Source organism: Nerophis lumbriciformis, linkage group LG04 (assembly GCF_033978685.3).
Source record: "Nerophis lumbriciformis linkage group LG04, RoL_Nlum_v2.1, whole genome shotgun sequence".
NCBI classification, from domain to species: Eukaryota; Metazoa; Chordata; class Actinopteri; order Syngnathiformes; family Syngnathidae; genus Nerophis; species Nerophis lumbriciformis.
The window spans coordinates 30,397,501-30,423,086 of record NC_084551.2 but is presented as its reverse complement, the minus strand read 5'-3'; the positions used below and the strand labels follow the sequence as shown (position 1 = coordinate 30,423,086).

Genomic DNA, 25,586 nt, shown 5'->3' with positions numbered 1-25,586 from the left:
TATACAGTGTATATATTTTTGTTCTCAGTGCATTGAGGCCTATCGTCGTACATCTCTTTTTAAAGCCTCTTAAAGGGGACCTATGATGATTTATTCCTTGTGGTTTCTTCCTAACTTGATGATTTGTTCCTTCCTTTTTTGGTGTAAATTCGGTTTACTTTTGGAACCCCGTTTTTTTGAGTCTGTCTTCAAGATGCTCGATTCTGTAGGCGTTCCCAGCTTGCAAATGAAACCACGCCTCACCCTCTCCAAATGTATCATAATTTGTCTTTTGAAAATGTCCACTGTTTAAACATACAGGTAAAAGCCAGTAAATTAGAATATTTTGAAAAACTTGATTTATTTCAGTAATTGCATTCAAAAGGTGTAACTTGTACATTATATTTATTCATTGCACACAGACTGATGCATTCAAATGTTTATTTCATTTAATTTTGATGATTTGAAGTGGCAACAAATGAAAATCCAAAATTCCGTGTGTCAAAAAATTAGAATATTACTTAAGGCTAATACAAAAAAGGGATTTTTAGAAATGTTGGCCAACTGAAAAGTATGAAAATGAAAAATATGAGCATGTACAATACTCAATACTTGGTTGGAGCTCCTTTTGCCTCAATTACTGCGTTAATGCGGCGTGGCATGGAGTCGATGAGTTTCTGGCACTGCTCAAGTGTTATGAGAGCCCAGGTTGCTCTGATAGTGGCCTTCAACTCTTCTGCGTTTTTGGGTCTGGCATTCTGCATCTTCCTTTTCACAATACCCCACAGATTTTCTATGGGGCTAAGGTCAGGGGAGTTGGCGGGCCAATTTAGAACAGAAATACCATGGTCCGTAAACCAGGCACGGGTAGATTTTGCGCTGTGTGCAGGCGCCAAGTCCTGTTGGAACTTGAAATCTCCATCTCCATAGAGCAGGTCAGCAGCAGGAAGCATGAAGTGCTCTAAAACTTGCTGGTAGACGGCTGCGTTGACCCTGGATCTCAGGAAACAGAGTGGACCGACACCAGCAGATGACATGGCACCCCAAACCATCACTGATGGTGGAAACTTTACACTAGACTTCAGGCAACGTGGATCCTGTGCCTCTCCTGTCTTCCTCCAGACTCTGGGACCTCGATTTCCAAAGGAAATGCAAAATTTGCATGGTTGGGTGATGGTTTGGGGTGCCATGTCATCTGCTGGTGTCGGTCCACTCTGTTTCCTGAGATCCAGGGTCAACGCAGCCGTCTACCAGCAAGTTTTAGAGCACTTCATGCTTCCTGCTGCTGACCTGCTCTATGGAGATGGAGATTTCAAGTTCCAACAGGACTTGGCGCCTGCACACAGCGCAAAATCTACCCGTGCCTGGTTTACGGACCATGGTATTTCTGTTCTAAATTGGCCCGCCAACTCCCCTGACCTTAGCCCCATAGAAAATCTGTGGGGTATTGTGAAAAGGAAGATGCAGAATGCCAGACCCAAAAACGCAGAAGAGTTGAAGGCCACTATCAGAGCAACCTGGGCTCTCATAACACCTGAGCAGTGCCAGAAACTCATCGACTCCATGCCACGCCGCATTAACGCAGTAATTGAGGCAAAAGGAGCTCCAACCAAGTATTGAGTATTGTACATGCTCATATTTTTCATTTTCATACTTTTCAGTTGGCCAACATTTCTAAAAATCCCTTTTTTGTATTAGCCTTAAGTAATATTCTAATTTTGTGACACACGGAATTTTGGATTTTCATTTGTTGCCACTTCAAATCATCAAAATGAAATGAAATAAACATTTGAATGCATCAGTCTGTGTGCAATGAATAAATATAATGTACAAGTTACACCTTTTGAATGCAATTACTGAAATAAATCAAGTTTTTCAAAATATTCTAATTTACTGGCTTTTACCTGTATATCTTGAAGTATTATAGTCGCTTCTATTTTTTTTCAGACACGGTCTAAAATGAATTTCACAAACATTATATCAGCGATTATCAAACTGTGGTACGTGTACCAAACACAGTCTTATCTATGAATGTTCTCATTCTTCCAGGTCATTGTAATCTTAGGGTATTGAATCGATCGCAACTGGACTGTTTGGCACTAAACTATATCTGACCAATCTAAGTCTAAGACTAGATCTGACAAATCTAAGTCTATGAGCATGAACTGATGAAGCCTACTCGGATGAGCGGTGAAATGTCTTCTAAGACAAACCAAATAGTCCAGTTGCGATCGATTGAATGCCCTGAGAAAACACAGTGTTACTGTTCAAACTGTGTGTAATGTTACAGTGGCCAAAATTATTAAATATACTTGTTTTTAATGAATATTTAGGCCTATTACTTTACTAAATTTTAATGTTGGTCATTTTGGTATGGTAGGTACTGTAGGTATGGTAGTGTTTTCTGAGGTGGTTCTAGGTGAAAAAGGTTTGAGAACCACTGCATTATATAGATTAATCCAATCACAACATTGGGTGCACCTGCTTTTAAGCAATATTTATGTCACTGCATGTCACATGTCGGTGTTATGCTCATGCCAAGATTATATTATATTACATTTTTGTGTGTTTCCTCGTGGTCTGAAAGCTTGACGTAATATGCTTCCACATTGCGGTGACAATACATCCTAGCCAGACCTTGCGAAACGAGTCATCCAAAACTCTGTGCAAGCCCTTACCAAAATGTATAAACCTCCGGATTTGACGCTTTGGCATTGTTTATCATGAGTATCCAACATTGTAACAACATTTATAAGTCAGAAAAGACTAAATTCATCTTAGGTCTCTTTAAAGGACCTCATTGATCTGGATGTCCCTTTGTCTCCATGGTGGACAGGCAGAGGCACCAGTGCAGTGTGTTGTTTGCCCATAGGGACTTCTAAAATGTATTCACTAAGACCCTTGAACTCTAGACACAATCTCTTCAGGTCACTGCTGAATGGAATAGTCAGCTTGTGCGCGACATTTTTCTAAAACTTGTCTGCAGGATATGAAAATTGCATTATCACACACTGTTGCTCATATGAAAGATGAACTAACTTCTGATTAAATTGTAAAAAAAAAGCTTCTTTTTTAACCACTAATGCATGTGACTACTGTCGTCTCTCATTTTGCTCTGCCCTGTAAACACAGATGGTCTTTGAAGGCTCCCACTGTGGCAATTAAACAGTTAAAACTCTCATCAAGACCTGTGCATGCCTGGCTAAGTGGCATGCGGCCAGTTAGCAGGATTTGGCAGGACACAGTGTGAGGGAAGATGCAAGATGGAATCAAAGAAAATACTTACTTTGTGGGAAAAATAGCTCATCAACTTTAACGTGTAACTTCTGGGTAAAAAAACATGGTTAATCATTTAGATGTTTTTCTTCCTTTTAATTCAACCCTGGATTAGGTTTTAAGTGCCACATTAACTGCTTGTTGCCACTGGTCGCAAAGTAGTTCACTTTCATGCAGCTGGTGTGGATCAATTCCCACTGAACGCACTCTTCACATTGATTGTATGTCCGTGCAGATCTTCACTCATCCAGGTAATGGTTATCCATAAAATGTTGACTAGAGGGCATGAGGACTTCTTTTTAGTTGTCAAAGTCATTTCACCTTTATTCCAAAAGACCTCTCCAGTTATAAATATCTCAATCCACCAGATATTATATTTTAATATAATACATAGAGACTCGCTGGCACAAATTTCTACATGAAAAATTAAAGGTGAAATATATTCCACAACCAAGAACAGTTTCTCTTTTGGGGCTGTGATTAACTGGTGGCCAGTCCCAAGGCTACGGTAGTCCCGTTTTTGCCCTAAGCTGTGGTACCCTCCAGCCCTAAAAGGGGAAATGCACTATTATTGGAATTTTGCCCATCATTCACAATCCTTATATGAGACAAAACACCCGTTTTTCTTTTTTCTGTTGAAAGAGTGAAATTGCAGGGACAAGAGGGGGATACGACAGAGAGACAATAACAGAACAATATCAGCAAATACAATATGTACAAATCTAATACGAAAAGTGATAGCAAAGAAGGAGTTAGTGAAGTAAATATTATTAACACAGAAATGACAATGAACATTATTGCACTACAAATAGAGCAATGACAATACCAATAGAAATAGCACCATTGGTAATGAGTATTAACAATATTTACCTCTATTATCAGCAATACAATTGTTTCAAATGCAACAATACATATATGCAATGATAACTTCAATTACAAAAGTGTTAGGAAGTGGGGGTGACGAACCCCAAGATGCAGAGATGGCAGGCTTGATACAGGAAAACATGGTTTTAATGTCCAAAAAAGCAGGTAAAACACGAACCAGGAAACAGCAAACAGGAATAGCTCACAGCATACAAGAAACAGCTAACGAGAGAAGAGGAACCAGGGAGAACTGGAGACAGCAAGCAGTCCGCAGCATACAATACTCCAGCACTGACTGGAAGGCAAGGCAGGTATAAATAGCAGCTGACTGACTGACACCAGGTGTGGCCAGGTACCAATCTGCCGCAGCTAAAGGGGAAACTGCGCTAAGGGAGGCAAGCAGGAAACTGCACAAAAATAAGAGCACTGACAGGAAATAAAACACAAACAGAGGGAAAACTAAAACATAACCAAACTGTCAGTGACAAGCCTGACAGTAGCCCCCCTTCCGATAACGGATTCCAGGAGTTCTAGAAAAACCAAAATAGTCCAAAGTCACGGGAGGGCGGAGGGAGGACGAGGCGGTGGGCCACCAGGCCAAGTGTCCCCGCAACCATCGGGGAAGAGTCAGGTGGCGGCGGCGAGTTGAACGCCGCCGCAATTGGCGAGGTGGTCACCCATGGAATGGCCACATCCGTGGCCGACGACAGGGCTGCATGCCGGCGCCTGATGGCCGACCGTGCGTCAGGCCACCTGGAGGTTGCGGAGGCGACGATGCTGGAGACGCTGGCGAAGCCGTGGGACAGCCCGCTGGCAACGAGGAAGACGATGTCGTCGGCGTGGGCGGAGTCAGCAATGAGGAAGACGATGTCGCCGGCGTGGGCGGAGTCACAGGATCAGGCGGCTCATCTGCCGACGTGGGCGGAGTCAGAGGAGCAGGCGGCTCGTCTGCCGGCGTGGGCGGAGTCAGAGGAGCAGGCGGCTCGTCTGCCGGCGTGGGAAGGCTCACCGGGGTTGATGGCGTCCACAGGCTCCCGGGGTGGATGGCACCGTCTGTAGTCCCACCGGGGTGGATGGTGGAAACTGCGGCAGATCCACTGGAGTTAGAAGTAGCTATGCCTCCCCAGCTACACAGCTACTCATAGCCCCCAGCCCCTCCCTCAAGGGACGGATCCAAGACGTCCCCAAAGAGGGCCACAGATGACAGGGATGGGTGGGAGGGACCTTGAAAGGAGGAAAAACATCTCCTCCATTCGGCCATCTGTGCCAGCATCCCGTCAAGTCTCTCCGCCATAGAAATCTCCGCGGGGTTCGTATTTGGCTGGAGTATTCTGTCAGGAAGTGGGGGTGACGAACCCCAAGATGCAGAGATGGCAGGCTTGATACAGGAAAACATGGTTTTAATGTCCATAAAAAAGCAGGTAAAACACGAACCAGGAACCAGGAAACAGGAAACAGCAAACAGGAATCAGGAAACCGGGAATAGCTCACAGCATACAAGAAACAGCTAACGAGAGAAGAGGAACCAGGGAGAACTGGAGACAGCAAGCAGTCTGCAGCATACAGCAAACAATACTCCAGCACTGACTGGAGGGCAAGGCAGGTATAAATAGCAGCCGACTGATTGACACCAGGTGTGGCCAGGTGCCAATCAGCCGCAGCTGAGGGGAAACAGCGCTAAGGGAGGCAAGCAGGAAAATAAACAAAAATAAGAGCGCTGAAATAAAACACAAACAGAGGGAAAACTAAAACACAACCAAACTGTCAGTGACAAGCCTGACATAAAAGAAAGCAGATAATTGAAAGGGAAGAAAGAGAAGCAAACTGTATTAGCCTTATAGATTGTTATAGTAACAATAGGTTATCTTTGTCAGTGTGCCGGATAATCAGTGATGAAAAAAAGCAAAGGTTGTGATGAGTTTTTGAAACTAATGCAACGTGTATGGTTAAAATGATCAAAATACGTAAATATTAAATCCGGGACGCTACAATACACCCCCCCCCCCCCCACACACACACACACACCTCAACCTCTCCCCCCCCCCCAACCCGCCCACCTCAACCTCCTCATAGTCTCTCTCAGGGAGAGCATGTCCCAAATTCCAAACTGCTGTTTTGAGGCATGTTAAAAAAAATAATGCACTTTGTGACTTCAATAATAAATATGGCAGTGCCATGTTGGCATTTTTTTCCATAACTTGAGTTGATTTATTTTGGAAAACCTTGTTACATTGTTTAATGCATCCAGCGGGGCATCACAACAAAATTAGGCATAATAATGTGTTAATTCCACGACTGTATATATCGGTATCGGTTGATATCGGTATCGGTAATTAAGATTGGACGATATCGGAATATCGGATATCGGTAAAAAAGCCATTATCGGACATCTCTAATATATATATATTCCTCACGTAATATTTGACTAAAAGAGTGCACACTTGCCGCACTGCGGCGCAAGCGTGATGATGTCCCGTTATCGATGGGGAAAATGCATTTTTAGACAATATGATTTGCCTGAGCAGCTAGGAGACCCCGAGAGTAACAAGTGGTAGAAAATAGATTAGAAAGGACACATTTTTAAAAAAAACCTTGAGACTTCCCGCGGGACGGATTTTGGACGCTGGTGGGCCGTATTTGGCCCGCGGGTCATAGTTTGGGACCCCTGGTTTATACCAATTGTTGTCGTATCGCATTGTATTGTGTTCCAACGACGTAAATGTAGTTTTTTGCTGTTAACTTTTACAATAACCATTGCTTGGTTAATAGATAGATAGAACTTTATGGATTCCTTCAGGAGAGTTCCCTCAGGAAAATTAAAAATATGCAGGTCACAGCATGCAAATGGAGTGTTGTTGGCAGTTTTTGCATTTTTTTTTTTAGAATGATTTATAGGTGGAACAGTTTTTCACTATTTAGAATGTACAAAAAGTTTAGATTATGAATCTTGGACAAGATTCCAAAAAAGTGCAGTTCCTATGGAGTAGAGAAACTGCATGTATGGATGAACCAAATGCAGTCAATCACTGACTGAGTGATGGCACTTCCCACAAGCTGAGTGATTGACAGCCTTTGTGAACACCAGATTTCTGATTCCACTCCATTCTGTCATCATTTTTGAACTGTTTGAATCAAACGCTTGTATGAAGGTCCTTATTCAGTGTTGTCATTAGGTGTAGCTACGGTATAGCAATATGGATTTCACTACTTGGCAGCAATCACCGCAATGAGGGCACAATTAATTCCAGACCTAACTCATTTGTGCTTGAATAGAAGCTGTACAAATCGAAACAGACGGTAAACGGGAAGAGATCCAACTTAAGTGAGGAAGCATTTAGTGCTAAAACATCAGTGTTATAATATGTTTAGTCTTTTCATTGAAAAATGAACTGGCATTACTCGTAGTAATTCATCTTTGCAAATTACTACTACTATTACTCATCTCTTTGTTTATACTATTGGACCAACCTGCTTCAGGTTGGGGAAAAACAGACCTTTTCATCACTGTCTGTGATACACAAACAAGATCAACAAAGTGCACACTCAGGGAAATAGTGGTGAGAGAGAAGCAAACATTTGCTTCTCCCTAATGATTCAGCTCCACTCTTGCTCTGCCATCTCTTCCCGTCAGTCATCTGGAGTGACAAGTCGACACGTGCCAACCTATTTCTCAGACATGGCAGGCAGAGCGGCCAACGTTTACACAGTCATTTGGCTCTGCAGGGTTCTCTACTCACTGAGCTATTGTTAATCACAGAGTTGGGTGAGAGGGTTACTCCCACACTGATTCATTGGCAGCTCCACTCAGCATGCTGAGATGTTACTAGTCAAAATGTGGAGGCTTGATGCTTACTCTCTGGCTTTCCTTTCACACATTCACTCCCACGCTCTATTTATACATAGCCTATCACAGCCCATATCATGCTGCACCATAGGGATGACCCGATCAATATTTTTGGCATCAAGAGTCGCAGTTTCACTTTGTGTTGCTTTTCAGGTCGAATTCTTTCCCATTCTTGCTTGATGTAAAGCTTAAGTTGTTCAACAATCCGAGGTCTCCGTTGTCGTATTTTAGGCTTCATAATGCGCCACACATTTTCAATGGGAGACAGGTCTGGACTACAGGCAGGCTAGTCTAGTACCTGCACTCTTTTACTACAAAGCCACGCTGTTGTGGCTTGGCATGGTCTTGCTGAAATAAGCAGGGGTGTCCAGGAAAAAGACGTTGCTTGGATGGCAACATATGTTGCTCCAAAACCTGTATGTACCTTTCAGCATTAATGGTGCCTTCACAGATGTGTAAGTTACCCATGTCTTGGTCACTAATGCACCCCCATACCATCACATATGCTGGCTTTTGAACTTTGCGCCTGTAACAGGATGAACCACCACCATGGTTCTTTACCTCTTTGGTCCGGAGGACAGGACGTCCACAGTTTCCAAAAACAATTTGAAATGTGGACTCGTCAGACCACTGAACACTTTTCCACTTTGCATCAGTCCATCTTAGATGAGGTCAGGCCCAGCGAAGCCGGCGCGGTTCTGGGTGTTGTTGATGAATGGCTTTCGCTTTGTATAGTAGAGTTTTAACTTGCGCTTACAGATGTAGCGACAAACTGTAGTTACTGACAGTGGTTTTCTAAAGTGTTCCTGAGCCTATGTGGTGATATCCTTTACACATTGATGTTGGTTTTTGATGCAGTACAGCCTGAGAGATCGAAGGTCACAGGCATTGCCACTTACGTGTAGTGATTTATTCAGATTCTCTGAACCTTTTGATGATATTACGGACCGTAGATGGGGAAATCCCAAAATTCTTTGCAATAGCTCGTTGAGAAAGGTTGTTCTTAAACTGTTTGCTCACGCATTTGTTCACAAAGTGGTGATCCTCGCCCCATCCTTGTTTGTGAATGACTGAGCATTTCATGGAAGCTGCTTTTATACCCAATAATGGCACCCACCTGTTCCCAATTAGCCTGTTCACCGGTGGGATGTTCCAAATAAGTGTTTGATGAGCACTCCTCAACTTTCTCAGTCTTTTTTGCCACTTGGGCCAGCTTTTTTGAAACACGTTGCAGGCATCAAATTCCAAATGAGCTAATATTTGCAAAAAATAACAAAGTTTACCAGTTCGAACATTAAGTATCTTGTCTTTAGATTGAAAAGGATTTGCAAGTCATTGTATTCTGTTTTTATTTACGATTTGGGTTGTGTACATCTTTGGCTCTGATCCCACATCAGGGCAAGAAAAAACTCTACCCAATGGGCACAATGAGAACCACCCCACCCCAGCCCCTCGGGTGGCCGATGCAATGGATGGCAAGTGGATACAGTTAATAATGTGAGAGTCCAGTCCATAGGGATGTCAGCAGGGGATCCGCTTGTTTGTTGACAAGTCAGCAGTGCAGAGACGTCACCAAATGATGCACAGAGGAGTGGTCCATCCTGGGTCCCACCTTGGAACAGCTAGCACCCTCTCCCTGGAAACTGATCCGTAGCCACCTGATAACTTCTCCACGCTGGAGAGGCGGGCAGAGCAGAAAAGAGAGAGGACAGATCAACCGATCTAAAAAGGGGTCTATTTAAAGGCTTGAGTATACAAATGAGTTTTAAGATGGAATTTAAATGCTTCTACTGAGGTAGCATCTCTAACGGTTACCGGTAAGGTATTACATAGTACTGGAGCCCGAATAGAAAACACTAAATAGCCCGCAGACTTTTTTTGGGCTCTGGGAATCACTAATGACTCAGAAACTATTGGCTCCCATTTAAATCATTTGTGTTTTGCCCTCAAAGCCCTCCTCTTTCCAGAGACGTACTCCCTGAGTTTGTAAACAATAACAACAACAAAGATTTTGTAATAACAAGAACAGGAAAAAGACAAATATGGATTTAATCACTTTAGCATTATTTATATACTGACATTATGCAAGGTATTCTTGGTATTGACATCTGGATCCATCATCCCTACTTTTGATTGAAGCTTTGGCCGTTAGCTTCTTGTGTCGTCCTGCTCGGTGTGTGTAGCATGATTACAAATTAATTTTCCTCTACTCCTCCAGTGATAATGTTACGTGGAGGAAACTTTTTCCGCCATGGTGGTAAGGATTAGTGTCTTAGAAGCAGCTTTGCACAACTTTCTCTCAAGTTCAAGCCGGTAATCTGGCAAGACATGCAGCCTCCTGGAATTCTTGCAACTCTTGCATATGTGTAACCAGGAATATGGACATGTAATTGTGTCTCCCTGAGCGTGCATTTCTTTTGAAGGAATCTTTCACATGAGTACAATCTTTAGCCATGTGAACACTGGGACACAGTTGAAAAAAAAATTGCTGATCAGTTAAATATCGTCCCCTGATCCAATCCCATGATCGGGATGGGGTCATCTCTGCTACACATATACAGTACACTTTATCACATGTGTGTTACTAATGTAAAAACAATGTATATTAAGTATGTTTCATTCCATTATACACATATCATACATCATTAGAAACTATTAATGTAATATATTCACAGTCCACTGGATACTAATTTCTGCCAAAAATTTGCACATTTGGAACAACAACAACAACATTTATCACTTATTAATCATGATTTATGTTTTTTTTCTTGGAAAATATTACCAAAGGTTAATGGATTTTCACAAATGAACAGTCATTTAAAAAAACAACCATCATGTGTCACTGGTACCAAATTAAAAATTAATCCAGGGTGAAATTAAAATCTTTGATGTTCATGTACAGTAAACATTATAGTTTGAGGAAAATAAGGCCAACACTGAACAAACTATTTTGTCTCTCAAACTGAAAATGATTGTGTTTGAGCCCTGTTAAGAATGTGTTCTTTGTGGCGGGCTGAGGTATGTGAGTGGCTGAAAGGTAATGGAGTCTTTTGATGACATCGCCTTTTCTCTTGCTGTATGCCTCCGCAGATAAGGCACCACATTTCTCCAGGCTTGGAGAAGAGGAGGTCAACGCTGGACAAAATGCCACTTTCCAATGTGTTGCTACTGGAAAGGCAGCCGAGGCGGAGAAATTCCTACTCGAGGTCAGTGATTTATTTGGGGAGATCATAACACCGACTGTACCTGTTAGACTTCTCGTCCTGTAATAAGACCTTCACATTTGCATGAAATGTAGAAGTGAAACAATGTGTGGGCACAGCCATAATATGTAGGTATTTCTAGGGATGTTCAGATCAGGGTTTTATACTGTCAATCATCAATTACTGAGAACAGCCATGCACATGCATTAGCTGTATATTGTTTAATGTATACATTGAACGATATTTAAACTAGCGGTAGTTCCTTATTCTCTTTTATTATATGCAATTGTTTGAGCAAAGCAAAGTCAAAAATGATGGTAGTCACCGTTGTAGACTTCACAGCCATCTAAAACAACTTCAAAACCCTCTTTCAACATTTTATATACACATAATGCAGTAACAGACACGTTCATAACAATATGTAATATGTACAATATTTACCGTATTTTGGTCATTTAAATCATTGCCTGAAGTAATTCTTCTGTGCATTTATGTGTTTTCATGTTAGCATTTAAGCTAGCGATCTTGCACCAGTCAGTCCGTTAGTTTATCAAAGTGCAGTTATCAATCTTGGTTTTTATTGTTTAATCTTGGTTTAATACTAACCATCGGGAGGTTTATCGTAACATCCCTAGTAAGGATTCTTTACAATAGTCTTGTTTCTCAGTTTTTTTTTGTCTTACAAAGACAGTAGTTCTGATTAGACCCCTCTGTGAGTCATCCCCTGCCCCTCTGCCACTTGCAACTGTGATTGGATAACTTGTCCCACCCACCAAAGCACAAAATTAAGTATGATCAGATTTCGTCTCTGTCAACATTTGTCTTGTTTTTATGTGTCAATTGAATTGTCAATTAGTTTTGTCATTGTTTTCGTCAACGTGCATTTGTTGTGATTCGTTATCGTTCTATTTTAGTAATTGAAAATTAGGTCATTGGCGAAAGGGACAAGCAGTAGAAAATGGATGGATGGATGGATGATAACTCGGGATCTTTCTGTGTAGAGTTTGCATGTTCTCCCCGTGACTGCGTGGGTTCCCTCCGGGTACTCCGGCTTCCTCCCACCTTCAAAGACATGCACCTGGGGATAGGTTGATTGGCAACACTAAATTGGCCCTAGTGTGTGAATGTGAGTATGAATGTTGTCTGTCTATCTGTGTTGGCCCTGCGATGAGGTGGCGACTTGTCCAGGGTGTACCCCGCCTTCCGCCCGATTGTAGCTGAGATAGGCTCCAGCGCCCCCCGCGACCCCAAAGGGAATAAGCGGTAGAAAATGGATGGATGGATGTTCAGAGTCCAACCATGTAGTTCATGTGATCTGTGGCTTTCTTTAACCACTAGTTTAACTGCAGTAGAAGCAGACATCAATGAGATGATTACTAAGATTGGAGTTTATCACCAAGAGAATGATGTCTGATTTTATTGTGATAATCTCAATACCGACGGTGAGGGATGCCGTCAAGCTAAAGAAGGAGTCCTATCGGGTTCTTTTGACTCATAGGACTCCTGAGGCAGCAGACGGGTACCGACAGGCTAAGCGGTATGCGGCTTCAGCGGTCGCGGAGGCAAAAACTCGGACATGGGAGGAGTTCGGGGAAGCCATGGAAAACGACTTCCGGACGGCTTTGAAGCGAATCTGGACTACCATCCGCCGCCTCAGGAAGGAGAAGCAGTGCACTATCAACACCGTGTATGGTGAGGATGGTGTTCTGCTGACCTCGACTCCGGATGTTGTGGATCGGTGGAGGGAATACTTCGAAGACCTCCTCAATCCCACCAACACGTCTTCCTATGAGGAAGCAGTGCCTGGGGAATCTGTGGTGGGCTCTCCTATTTCTGGGGCTGAGGTTGCTGAGGTAGTTAAAAAGCTCCTCGGTGGCAAGGCCCCAGGGGTAGATGAGATCCGCTCGGAGTTCCTTAAGGCTCTGGATGCTGTGGGGCTGTCTTGGTTGACAAGACTCTGCAGCATCGCGTGGACATCGGGGACGGTACCTCTGGATTGGCAGACCGGGGTGGTGGTTCCTCTCTTTAAAAAGGGGAACCGGAGGGTGTGTTCTAACTATCGTGGGATCACACTCCTCAGCCTTCCTGGTAAGGTCTATTCAGGTGTACTGGAGAGGAGGCTACGCCGGATAGTTGACCCTCGGATTCAAGAGGAACAGTGTGGTTTTTGTCCTGGTCGTGGAACTGTGGACCAGCTCTATACTCTGGGCAGGGTCCTTGAGGGTGCATGGGAGTTTGCCCAACCAGTCTACATGTGCTTTGTGGACTTGGAGAAGGCATTCGTCCGTGTCCCTCGGTAAGACCTGTGGGGAGTGCTCAGAGAGTATGGGGTATTGGACTGTCTGATTGTGGCGGTCCGCTCCCTGTACGATCAGTGTCGGAGCTTGGGCCGCATTGCCGGCAGTAAGTCGGACACGTTTCCAGTGAGGGTTGGACTCCGTCAAGGCTGCCCTTTGTCATCGATTCTGTTCATAACTTTTATGGACAGAGTTTCTAGGCGCAGTCAAGGCGTTGAGGGGATCCGGTTTGGTGGCTGCAGGATTAGGTCTCTGCTTTTTGCAGATGATGTGGTCCTGATGGCTTCATCTGGCCAGGATCTTCAGCTCTCACTGGATCGGTTCGCAGCTGAGTGTGAAGCGACTGGGATGAGAATCAGCACCTCTAATTACGAGTCCATGGTTCTCGCCCGGAAAAGGGTGGAGTGCCATCTCCGGGTTGCGGAGGAGACCCTGCCCCAAGTGGAGGAGTTCAAGTACCTCGGAGTCTTGTTAACGAGTGAGGGAAGAGTGGATCGTGAGATCGACAGGCGGATCCGTGCGGCGTCTTCAGTAATGCAGACGCTGTATCGATCCGTTGTGGTGAAGAAGGAGCTGAGCCGGAAGGCAAAGCTCTTAATTTACCGGTCGATCTACGTTCCCATCCTCACCTATGGTCATGAGCTTTGGGTTATGACCGAAAGGTCAAGATTACGGGTACAAGCGGCCGAAATGAGTTTCCTCCGCCGGGTGGCGGGGCTCTCCCTTAGAGATAGGGTGAGAAGCTCTGCCATCCGGGGGGAGCTCAAAGTAAAACAGCTGCTCCTCGACATCAAGAGGAGCCAGATGAGGTGGTTCGGGCATCTGGTCAGGATGCCACCCGAACGCCTCTCTAGGGAGGTGTTTAGGTAGGAGACCACGGGGAAGACCCAGGACACGTTGGGAAGACGATGTCTCCCGGAACGCCTCGGGATCCCCCGGGAAGAGCTGGACAAAGTGGTTGGGGAGGGGGAAGCCAGACTTCCCTGCTTAGGCTGCTGCCCCCGCGACCCGACCTCGGATAAGCGGAAGAAGATGGATGGATGGATGGATAATCTCAATTTGATGGATTTTAGTGTTGTTTTAGGTTTAGGTGCTTTGAAAATGTTCTCTCATTCATCTTTTGTTTTCAACACTGTCACAACTATTTTGCGACCTTTATGCTGCTTTTCATCCATCAGTTTATGCTCTTAATTGTGGCAGCCATTATATGTTTTAGTTTAATAACATTTTGCACTTAAAACACATGAGGCTGTCGACCGCAATAAGAGATGACATGCTCAGCCATAGTAACTGATACTTGAACAGGGTTACGTTTGTTTTTGTCTAATTGTCTAATGAGTGAATTTCCACCATTGGGATCAATATTGTTTTGTAGTGATTAAATTAGAGAAATGCCACTGTCGCTCTAATTAGGTTGGACAGCCCTTTTTATCATTGCTGCAAGCACTAAACCTAACAGCCCAAAGATTTGATTAAGGCAACATTTTTTGAGGAGTGGTCAAACATAGCATTTTATCAATACCCCAATCTTACAATAGTTGTATGACAATCCAAATAAGGATGGAGCAGATAAAGAGCCACTGAAAACAAAAAAGTAGAAACATTCCTATTGTGATTTTTTTTAACATATATATTTAAAACACTTCCTTGCGGTCTACATAACATGTAGTGGTGGTTCTTTGGTCAAAATGTTGCATAAATTATGTTTTACAGACCATCTTTAAGTCTCTTTCTGACTGTCTCTTCAGAATGCTCCATTTTGTGGGCGGTTTTATTTATGTGCCAAAGACCTCCTCCAGGCTAAGACCCATTCGACTGTGTCTCCAGCCTTCAGCCATGTAGTAGTTTTTAGCGCATCCATATTGAGTCTTCTGACTGATGTAAGTTAGAACTATACGCTACTTTTTTTTTTTTTGCATGCATGTGCATGTACAAGCCAGTCTGCCCCACAACAAGAGGATAGAGAAAAATAAGGAACTTATTGACTACAACTTTGGACTACAACTGAATAAAAATAAAAAAGCTCTTCAGGTAAAATATATTTACTGACTTAACTAAGGCAAAATAAAGTCGCTAAATGCTTAAACTATCTCCAAATAATCATGGTTTTGCATAATAGGACCCCTTTAAAGACTGTGCCTGTTTGAAAGGTTTGCAAACTTGACAGTGCATGCAAAGATGCTAAAATGAAGAGGGCAATCCATTTAGGGTGTCTGTCTTCATGTACATGCAGAATATATGCTTATTATTAGAACGCCCACAATATGGGGAGAGGAGATGCAAATATAATAATTTAGCACTTGCAATGGGATTTATCAAGGCTAAAACTGTTCTGTGGCTGCTGTTTTGCATCTATGATTAAGCATGTTTGAAATGTGCGTGAAAACTGGCATAGTTACGCACAAATGGGCGTGAAAAAGGATGCGTCCGCACTTCAAATACAGACGTGAACAGAGAATCCTCCATCCGGTGTATTCATATCAACATATTTGGACTGTCATTATCTATCAAGCAATTTGATTTTTTACATTTATATTTGTTGGATGACTTAAAGGGGAACTGTACTTTTTTGGAATTTTGACTATTGTTCACAATCCTAATGAGAGACAAGAAGACAAAAGGTATTGTGTCTTCCAACAAGTATTTTGTCCGCCAACAATACTTGCGTAACCTATATAATATCTAAGCTGTAGCGACATTGTTATTGTAAGAGCAAACACCGAGGAACTCTTTTTCTATCGTATTGAGACATTGTCTTTGGACAGCATGCTAAGCTATCTACGGCAAGCAATGCATAGCTTTTGCATCATCAGCTTAATCGCTTTTGAGTTTGTAATGCACAACACAATGCGATAGTACACCAATCTGTACTGACTGAAAAATATCAACAATCTTATTACAGTATCTGTAAAGTAATAGCCCACATTTCATGTTTTGTTTGTACACAGCCCACTGGTCAGCGTATAGATAGATAGATAGATAGATAGTACTTTATTGATTCCTTCAGGAGAGTTCCCTCAGGAAAATTAAAATTCCAGCAGCAGTGTACAGAATTGAGATCGAATTTAAAAAGTAAAAAGTAAATACTGGTGGTATAAACGGAAACAAAATAGAAAAATATTTCAATAGGAATACAAATAAAAAGCAACAATGAGAATAAAAATATAACAGTAAAATAAGAATATAACAAGAGAAACTAGGCATTCATGACCGTGTTATGAAAAAGTATTGCACTGTTATTGTTTTGCATCCCCTGTCATCCTAGTACCCCCCCTCACCCCTAGAGAGGAGTTGTACAGTCTAATGGCGTGTGGGACAAAGGAGTTTTTAGTCTATTAGTCCTGCACTTGGGATGAAGCAGTCGAGCACTAAACAGGCTCCTCTGGCTACTGATAACGGTATGCAGAGGGTGACTGGCATCATCCAGGATGCTCACTAGTTGTTCCACAGTCCTCTTCTCTGCCACCGTCACCAGTGAGTCCAGTTTTATTCCGATCGTAGAACCGGCCCGCCTGATCAGTTTCTCGAGTCTGGAGTTGTCCTTCTTAGATGTACTGCCCCCCAAGCACACTACGATGTAGTACAGAACACTGGCAACCACAGACTGGTCGTACATCCACAAGAGTTTTTTACAGATGTTGAAGGAGCGCAGCCTCCTCAGGAAGTACAGCCTGCTTTGTCCTTTCCTGTACAAGTGGTCCGTATTAACAGTCCAGTCCAGCTTATTGTCCACCCACACCCCGAGGTACTTGAATGAGTCTGTACCTCGACTCCCTCGATCACAATAGGTTGTGACCTTGGACTCGACCTCCCAAAGTCAATGACCAGCTCCTTGGTCTTTGACGGATTGAGCTGCAAGAGGTTCCTGTGGCACCAGACAGCAAAGTCCCTCACCAGGCTCCGAAACTCCTCCTCTCTGCCGTCCCCGATGCACCCGACGATGGCTGTGTCATCCGCGTATGTAGTCGTAATAACAAGCATGATGTGCTGCATGTATCATGATCAATATTAAAGTGACTCACTGAATGGACAGTTGTTTGTTTGGTCCAGCTGACCAAATAAGTTGTTTCCAGTTGACTTTGTGTAAGAACACCATATACAGTACGGTATGTCCGCATAGCTTGGCTCCAAGTTCCACATTCACACCGTCAAGTTAAAGTGACCTCATTCTCTCAGCTTCTGTCTGCTCCAAGGTTTCACCCTCTCTTTGTGCTCACTTCTATAAGCAGCAGTTCATCCTCCGTATATTCAGCTTCATCTTCATTTGTCCAAAAATAATTGTCTTCGTTGTCTGTTACCAAATGTGCCATGATTACAAAAAACACTCACGTTTGTTTCCGAAAGTAGGAACACACATTTTTTGCCGGAAGTCAGAAGTGCGCTGCTATATTATTGGAAATAAATGCGCTGAGGAAAGAATAATAATGCATATACCGAAATTCGGTAAATACCATAACATTCAAAACAAATCACATATTGTTATGAACGGGTCTGTTGCTACATTATATACACCTGTATATACAAACCCCGTTTCCATATGAGTTGGGAAATTGTGTTAGATGTAAATATAAACGGAATACAATGATTTGCAAATCCTTTTCAACCCATATTCAGTTGAATGCACTACAAAGACAAGATATTTGATGTTCAAACTCATAAACTTAATTTTTTTTTGCAAATAATAATTAACTTAGAATTTCATGGCTGCAACACGTGCCAAAGTAGTTGGGAAAGGGCATGTTCACCACTGTGTTACATGGTCTTTCCTTTTAACAACACTGAGTAAACATTTGGGAACTGAGGAGACACCTTTTTTAAGCTTCTCAGGTGGAATTATTTCCCATTCTTGCTTGATGTACAGCTTAAGTTGTTCAACAGTTCGGGGGTCTCCGTTGTGGTATTTTAGGCTTCATAATGCGCCACACATTTTCAATGGGAGACAGGTCTGGACTACAGGCAGGCCAGTCTAGTACCCGCACTCTTTTACTATGAAGCCACGTTGGTGTAACACGTAGCTTGGCATTGTCTCGCTGAAATAAGCAGGGGCGTCCATGGTAACGTTGCTTGGATGGCAGCATATGTTGCTCCAAAACCTATATGTACCTTTCAGAAGTAATGGCGCCTTCACAGATGTGTAAGTTACCCATGTCTTGGGCACTAATACACCCCCATACCATCACACATGCTGGCTTTTCAACTTTGCGCCTATAACAATCTGGATGGTTCTTTTCCTCTTTGGTCCGGAGGACACAACGTCCACATTTTCCAAAAACAATTTGAAATGTGGACTCGTCAGAACACTTTTCCACTTTGTATCAGTCCATCTTAGATGAGCTCAGGCCCAGTGATGCCGACGGCGTTTCTGGCTGTTGTTGATAAACAGTTTTCGCCTTGCATAGGAGAGTTTTAACTTGCACTTACAGATGTAGCGACCAACTGTAGTTACTGACAGTGGGTTTCTGAAGTGTTCCTGAGCCCATGTGGTAATATCCTTTACACACTGATATCGCTTGTTGATGCAGTACAGCCTGAGGGATCGAAGGTCACGGGCTTAGCTGCTTACGTGCAGTGATTTCTCCAGATTCTCTGAACCCTTTGATGATATTACGGACCGTAGATGGTGAAATCCCTAAATTCCTTGCAATAGCTGGTTGAGAAAGGTTTTTCTTAAACTGTTCAACAATTTGCTCACGCATTTGTTGACAAAGTGGTGACCCTCGCCCCATCCTTGTTTGTGAATGACTGAGCATTTCATGGAATCTACTTTTATACCCAATCATGGCACCCACTTGTTCCCAATTTGCCTGTTCACCTGTGGGATGTTCCAAATAAGTGTTTGATGAGCATTCCTCAACTTTATCAGTATTTATTGCCACCTTTCCCAACTTCTTTGTCACGTGTTGCTGGCATCAAATTCTAAAGTTAATGATTATTTGCAAAAAAAAAATTGTTATTAGTTTGAACATCAAATATGTTGTCTTTGTAGCATATTCAACTGAATATGGGTTGAAAATGATTTGCAAATCATTGTATTCCGTTTATATTTACATCTAACACAATTTCCCAACTCATATGGAAACAGGGTTTGTACTTGCAGCGTTGCTGGAGGGTTTTGAAGTTGTTTTAGAGGGCTTTGAAGGCTACAACGATGACTCCCATTAGCCACATTTTGCAAGTTTTATTTTTAATCGTCTTTAGGATCCTGTGTTCTTGTTCCTCACAATGAATGTGAATGCACACAATTCCAAAAAAAGGTGCAGTTCCCCTTTAAGGGGCTGATTAAAACAAATTCAAATAATTACATTTTGTTTTCTGCTGGTGTTTTTTTGGCATTTTTTACATACAGGATTATTATTAATATATATCCTTTCACATACTCAACACCTACGCCTCCCTGAACGTACCTTTGGCGTGCTAAAAATACGTTATTTTGTATATATCGCACTGGTATAGTATATCGCCAGAAAAGGGGGCGTGTCCTACATATTCCACAACATAATGATACCGCACAGGTCGGACTGGTAAAGCATATGATGTCTTAAATGTAGAGGGAAATGAGTGTCTGCGCACAGCCAGTAGTACACACAATATACCTACTCAGTGGCCTCGTGGTTAGAGTGTCCGCCCTGAGATCAGTAGGTTGTGAGTTCAAACCCCGGCCGAGTCATACCAAAGACTATAAAATGGGACCCATTACCTCCCTGCTTGGCACTCAGCATCAAGGGTTGGAATTGGGGGTTAAATCACCAGAAATGATTCCTGGGCGCGGCACCGCTGCTGCCCACTGCTCCCCTCACCTCCCAGGGGGTGAACAAGGGGATGGGTCAAATGCAGAGGACAAATTTCACCACACCAAGTGTGTGTGTGACAATCATTGGTACTTTAACTTTAACTTAACCTAATATCCTTATTTAAATAGGGCGGACTCCGACACTTTTGCGGCTGTTATCAGTTGTACATGTAGTCTGGTGCTGATCACCCGCAACATGCCCACTACTGCTACTTGCATTTTATAGTTTGCACGCACTACAATATTTAGGGCATGGTATTTGGATATTAGTAGCTCAGACGCATAGTAACAGTCCTGTATCAAACTGTAATTTTTCAAATCAAATATTTGTAATAGTTATTTTAATATAAAACAAAACATGACATGTCTTTATTCAAGGAAAAGGCTCATTTGCATTACAACGCCATTTATTTATGGCATTTCTCATCATCGTGTGTTTGCACAAAACCAAAGTATTGACACTTGAGACTTAAATCATTGAACGTTTTGCAGCCCGTCTTTACATCCAGTTTGCAGCTGCTGCCATAGTGAGACCTTCTCAACTTTAGAAAATGCATAATGTATTTTGTGTCTGCGGAGGGATTTGCTAGGGCTGACTAAGTTACGGTTTTTAAAGCGAGTTTGGTCTGCAAATAATAGGAGTTGCATAAGAAAGACACAGGCATTTATAAGTAAGGGGAGTCGAAAGAAAAGGACACATTACAGTAAGTGGCATTATGGGAGTCGCAAGGAGATTTAAATAAATGTCAGAGCCCCACTGATGCATTACAATAACCTCTACTTTTCTGATTTGAAAATGTATTAAGTGTGTAAATCTGTGAAGATAAAGTGAACCAGTTACACCACACCAATTTCAACAGACGCAGGAAAATGTTATGATCCGCTGCCGTGTTCGGGAAGCTCACCTGTTCCCCGAGCACTAATCAGTAGCACTATTTAATACTGCATTTTCCGGTCAGTCAGTCTGGCTTCCTAATTTGCAACACGCAACAGTTGACGACTTTTGATTCCTGCTACCTGTATACTAGCTTCCACGCTAGGCTCTGTTTGTTACTAGCTTCCACGCTAGCCTCTCTGGTTTTTGCTTTCCGTGCTTTGAGCACGTTTTTGTTTGTTCCCGTCTGATTTATTTCTTAAATAAATAATTTCCTACCTGCACATTGTGTCCGAAGTCCGTCTGCATCCTGGGAGAATACATACAAATCTTTACATAACTTGTAAAATAATAAGCATTTCTTAATGTCCTAATTATAAACATACTTCAACTGCATTTATTTTGCTTGTGTCTCTTATGCACTCAAGCTCTCATTGCCAAAGAGTCCTGGTAATACAGTAAACCCTTATTTATCAATGTTAAAGGGGAACATTATCACAATTTCAGAATTGTTAAAACCATTAAAAATCAGTTTCCAGTGGCTTATTATATTTTTCGAAGTTTTTTTCAAAATTTTACCCATCATGCAATATCCCTAAAAAAAAAGCTTCAAAGTGCCTGATTTTAACCACCCGTCCAGTTTCTTGTGACGTCATATAGTGAAGCCAACACAAACAAACATGGCGGAAAGAACAGCAAGCTATAGCGACATTAGCTCGGATTCAGACTCGGATTTCAGCGGCTTAAGCGATTTAACAGATTACCTATGTATTGAAACGGATGGTTGTAGTGTGGAGGCAGGTAGCGAAAACGAAATTGAAGAAGAAACTGAAGCTATTGAGCCATATCGGTTTGAACCGTATGCAAGCGAAAACGACGAAAACGACACGACAGCCAGCGACACGGGAGAAAGCGAGGACGAATTCGGCGATCGCCTTCTAACCAACGATTGGTATGTGTTTGTTTGGCATTAAAGGAAACTAACAACTATGAACTAGGTTTACAGCATATGAAATACATTTGGCAACAACATGCATTTTGAGAGTGCAGACAGCCCAATTTTCATCAATTAATATATTCTGTAGACATACCCTCATGTCAGCAGGCCAGGGAAGCTAGGATCAATATTCTTCTCTTGATCATCTTCGGGACGGTGTGAGCCAAGACATCCAGGGGGGTTTAGCTCGGTCGTCTGCGGGAACAAACTGCCGCCATTGCTTGCCGTGCTACCGAGGTCCTTTGTCCCTGAATTGCTCACACACTCCGGCAGATTCAATGGGGGTCTGGCGGCAGATTTCTTTGACTTTATCGTTGGAAATGCATCTGCTTTGAGTGTCGCAGGATATCCACACATTCTTGCCATCTCTGTCGTAGCATAGCTTTCGTCGGTAAAGTGTGCGGAACAAACGTCCAATTTCTTGCCACTTTCGTATCTTTGGGCCACTGGTGCAACTTGAATCCGTCCCTGTTCGTGTTGTTACACCCTCCGACAACACACCGACGAGGCATGTTGTCTCCAAGGTAGGGAAAAAAGTCGAAAAAACGGAAAATAACAGAACTGATTTGACTCGGTGTTTGAGAAAATGGCGGATTGCTTCCCGATGCGACGTCACGTTGTGACGTCATCGCTACGAGAGCGAATAATAGAAAGGCGTTTAATTCGCCAAAATTCACCCATTTAGAGTTCGGAAATCGGTTAAAAAAATATATGGTCTTTTTTCTGCAACATCAAGGTATATATTGACGCTTACATAGGTCTGGTGATAATGTTCCCCTTTAATTGGTTCTGGGTTTATGGTAAATAAATTTTTGGTGATGTAGGAATTGTTAGTTATAAATAGAATATTGTATATAAAAAAAGCAAAGTTGTCCTATTGTATACATGGTAAAATTAGATTTTATGGTTAAAAAAAAAATGGCAGCTCAATTGCCAGGATGTTACCTTCAAAGTAACAGAAGTTCCTGTTTTTCCATTCAAGGTAATGCACTGGAAGCAAACATAGATGTTATGGTAAAAAAAATCTAAAACCATTTTTTACCATAAAAATATAGTGGTACTGCTTTTCAATGTACAGTAATTTGCCGTAAAAACAACAGTAAATGTAATGGTACAAAAAAACTAAACTGGCAGCTCACTAACCATTAATTTACTGTACAAATACCAGTGGTACTTTTTTTCTATTTACAGCAATGCATTGTAGAAAACAGCCACCGTAGATTTTACATTAAAAAAACAAACAAAAAACTGGTAGTTTAGACGCCACAATTTTCCTGTAAAAATGACAGTCAAACCTTTTTTTTCATTTACATTATTGCTCTGCAAAAACAACACTGTAGATTTTATGGTAAAACATTATACTGTAAAAATCTCAGAGGGACTGTTTTTCAATTTATAGTAATGCATTGTAAAGACAACTACCATAGAATTTACGGTAAAACACACAAACAAACTAGCAGCTCAGTCGCTAGAATTTTACTGTAAAAATAACATTGGTATTGGGGGGGCACAACATTTTTTCTTCTTCCTGGGGGGCATAAAACATTTTTTTTAAGAAGCACTGATCTAGAGACTCAAAGCACTTTACATAGTGAACACCATTATCTAAATCTGTAAGCTACATTTAAACCAGTGTGGGTGTCACTGAGAGCAGGTGGGTTAGGTGACTTGCCTAAGGACAGAGCGGCAGTGACTAGATTGAATCTGGAACCTTCAAGTTGCTGGGAAGACCGCTCTACCAACTGAGCCACGCCGCCACAAGTTTTTCAATTAACACATTGTAAAAAACACTGTAAAATTCACAACACAATTCTGGTAGCTAAACTTTCCAAAAAATATCGTTTTTTTTTTTTAACTGTAGACAATTCTATTTCTTTCCCCAATTTTCACAACTCCGACAAAAGAAACAAACCAAGGATCAAACGTCCACTTTAGAGGATGCTGGTTCTGAGTAATATACAAAATTAGACTTCTAGTGAAGGAAGATGTACGACACCCCGGTCCTTAGCTTTCTGGAAATGTGGCCCACAAAACAATTTAGTTTAATATCCCTGCCTAGTGTGTTACACAAGTAATATTAAAGACTGAAATGGGCCCCGAGTGCCACCTTTATTAAAAGGGGAAAACATTCTCAGATTATTTTATATCATAAACCACTGGACCACAGGTTTGCTATGATTGGACTTGTAAGGATTCCTTTGCACATTGTATATTTACTGCCTCATGACTAGCAGAGCTATAAGAGTGGATAAAAGAAAATACTGGCTGCTCAGTGACCTTGTGGTTAGAGTGTTCGCCCTGAGATCGGTAGGTCGTGAGTTCAAACCCCAGCCGAGTCATACCAAAGACTATAAAAATGGGAACCATTACCTCCCTGCTTGGCACTCAGCATTAAGGGTTGGAATTGGGGGAAATGATTCCTGGGCGCGGCCACCGCTGCTGCTCACTGCTCCCCTCACCTCCAAGGGGGTGAAGGTGATGGGTCAAATGCAGAGGATAATCTCACCACACCTAGTGTGTGTGTGACAATCATTGGTACTTTAACTTTAACCATCTCAACTTTTTGATTATATTTATTGTGCAACTTTTAAAGCCTAAAAGGGAAAAACCTTCCTGTATTTTCAACAGAGAAGTGTCATAAACAAATACCTTGCCTTCACTGACCGTGTCCTTTCCTGTCTTTCAGAGACACAATGGGGAGATTGTAACATCAGCGTCGGTCAAACACCTCAGTCACCGGCGCTTTGTGGTATTGTTCCAGCTCGACAGCGTTCAGAGGTCAGATCAAGACCTTTACCGTTGTGTCACGCAGTCTCCCAGGGGATCAGGGGTCTCCAACTTTGCTGAACTCATCGTCAAAGGTAAAGTTTTTGTCCTGTATTATATTCCACACTGTCCTCTCATCTTGTTTGATACACAGTAGTCCATCCATTTTCTATCGCTTATTCCCTTCGGGGTCGCGGGGGGCGCTGGAGCCTATCTCAGCTACAATCGGGCGGAAGGCGGGGTACACCCTGGACAAGTCGCCACCTCAACACAGATAGACAGACAACATTCACACTCACATTCACACACTAGGTACCGAGCTTAATTGGTTCTGGGACGGACCTCTTAACTTGAAAAACATGTATCTCAAATAATAATAATAATAATAATGGATTAGATTTTATATCACGCTTTTCTATTATTAGATACTCAAAGCGCTCACAGAGTAGTGGGAACCCATCAGTCATTCACACCTGGTAGTGGTAAGCTACATTTGTTCAATTAATTTAAATCAATTTAATTGGCGTCCCAAAACAGCACAATTTTAACATGTAACCTTCCTTTTAAGAAGACAAACAAACTTTTAGATAAGAAATATTATATACAAAGAATACAATAGAATGTACTACAAACCACTGCAGTACTTTTATGAAGTAATGTAATGATAATGTAGAGCATTTACCTTGGAGAGTGGAC

At 42.3% G+C, this 25,586-nt stretch overlaps 1 protein-coding gene across 6 annotated transcripts in view; it reads left to right on the top strand.

The window, feature by feature from the left end:
- Nucleotides 1–25,586, top strand: part of ptprub (protein tyrosine phosphatase receptor type Ub) — a 531,315-nt gene that overhangs the window by 312,905 nt on the left and 192,824 nt on the right. For all 6 annotated transcript variants that reach the window (XM_061951982.1, XM_061951965.1, XM_061951958.1 and 3 more), the window contains exons 5-6: nucleotides 11,054–11,169; nucleotides 24,811–24,985. In XM_061951982.1, the coding sequence (XP_061807966.1) occupies nucleotides 11,054–11,169; nucleotides 24,811–24,985 (291 nt within the window). The remainder of the gene's footprint in view (nucleotides 1–11,053; nucleotides 11,170–24,810; nucleotides 24,986–25,586) is intronic.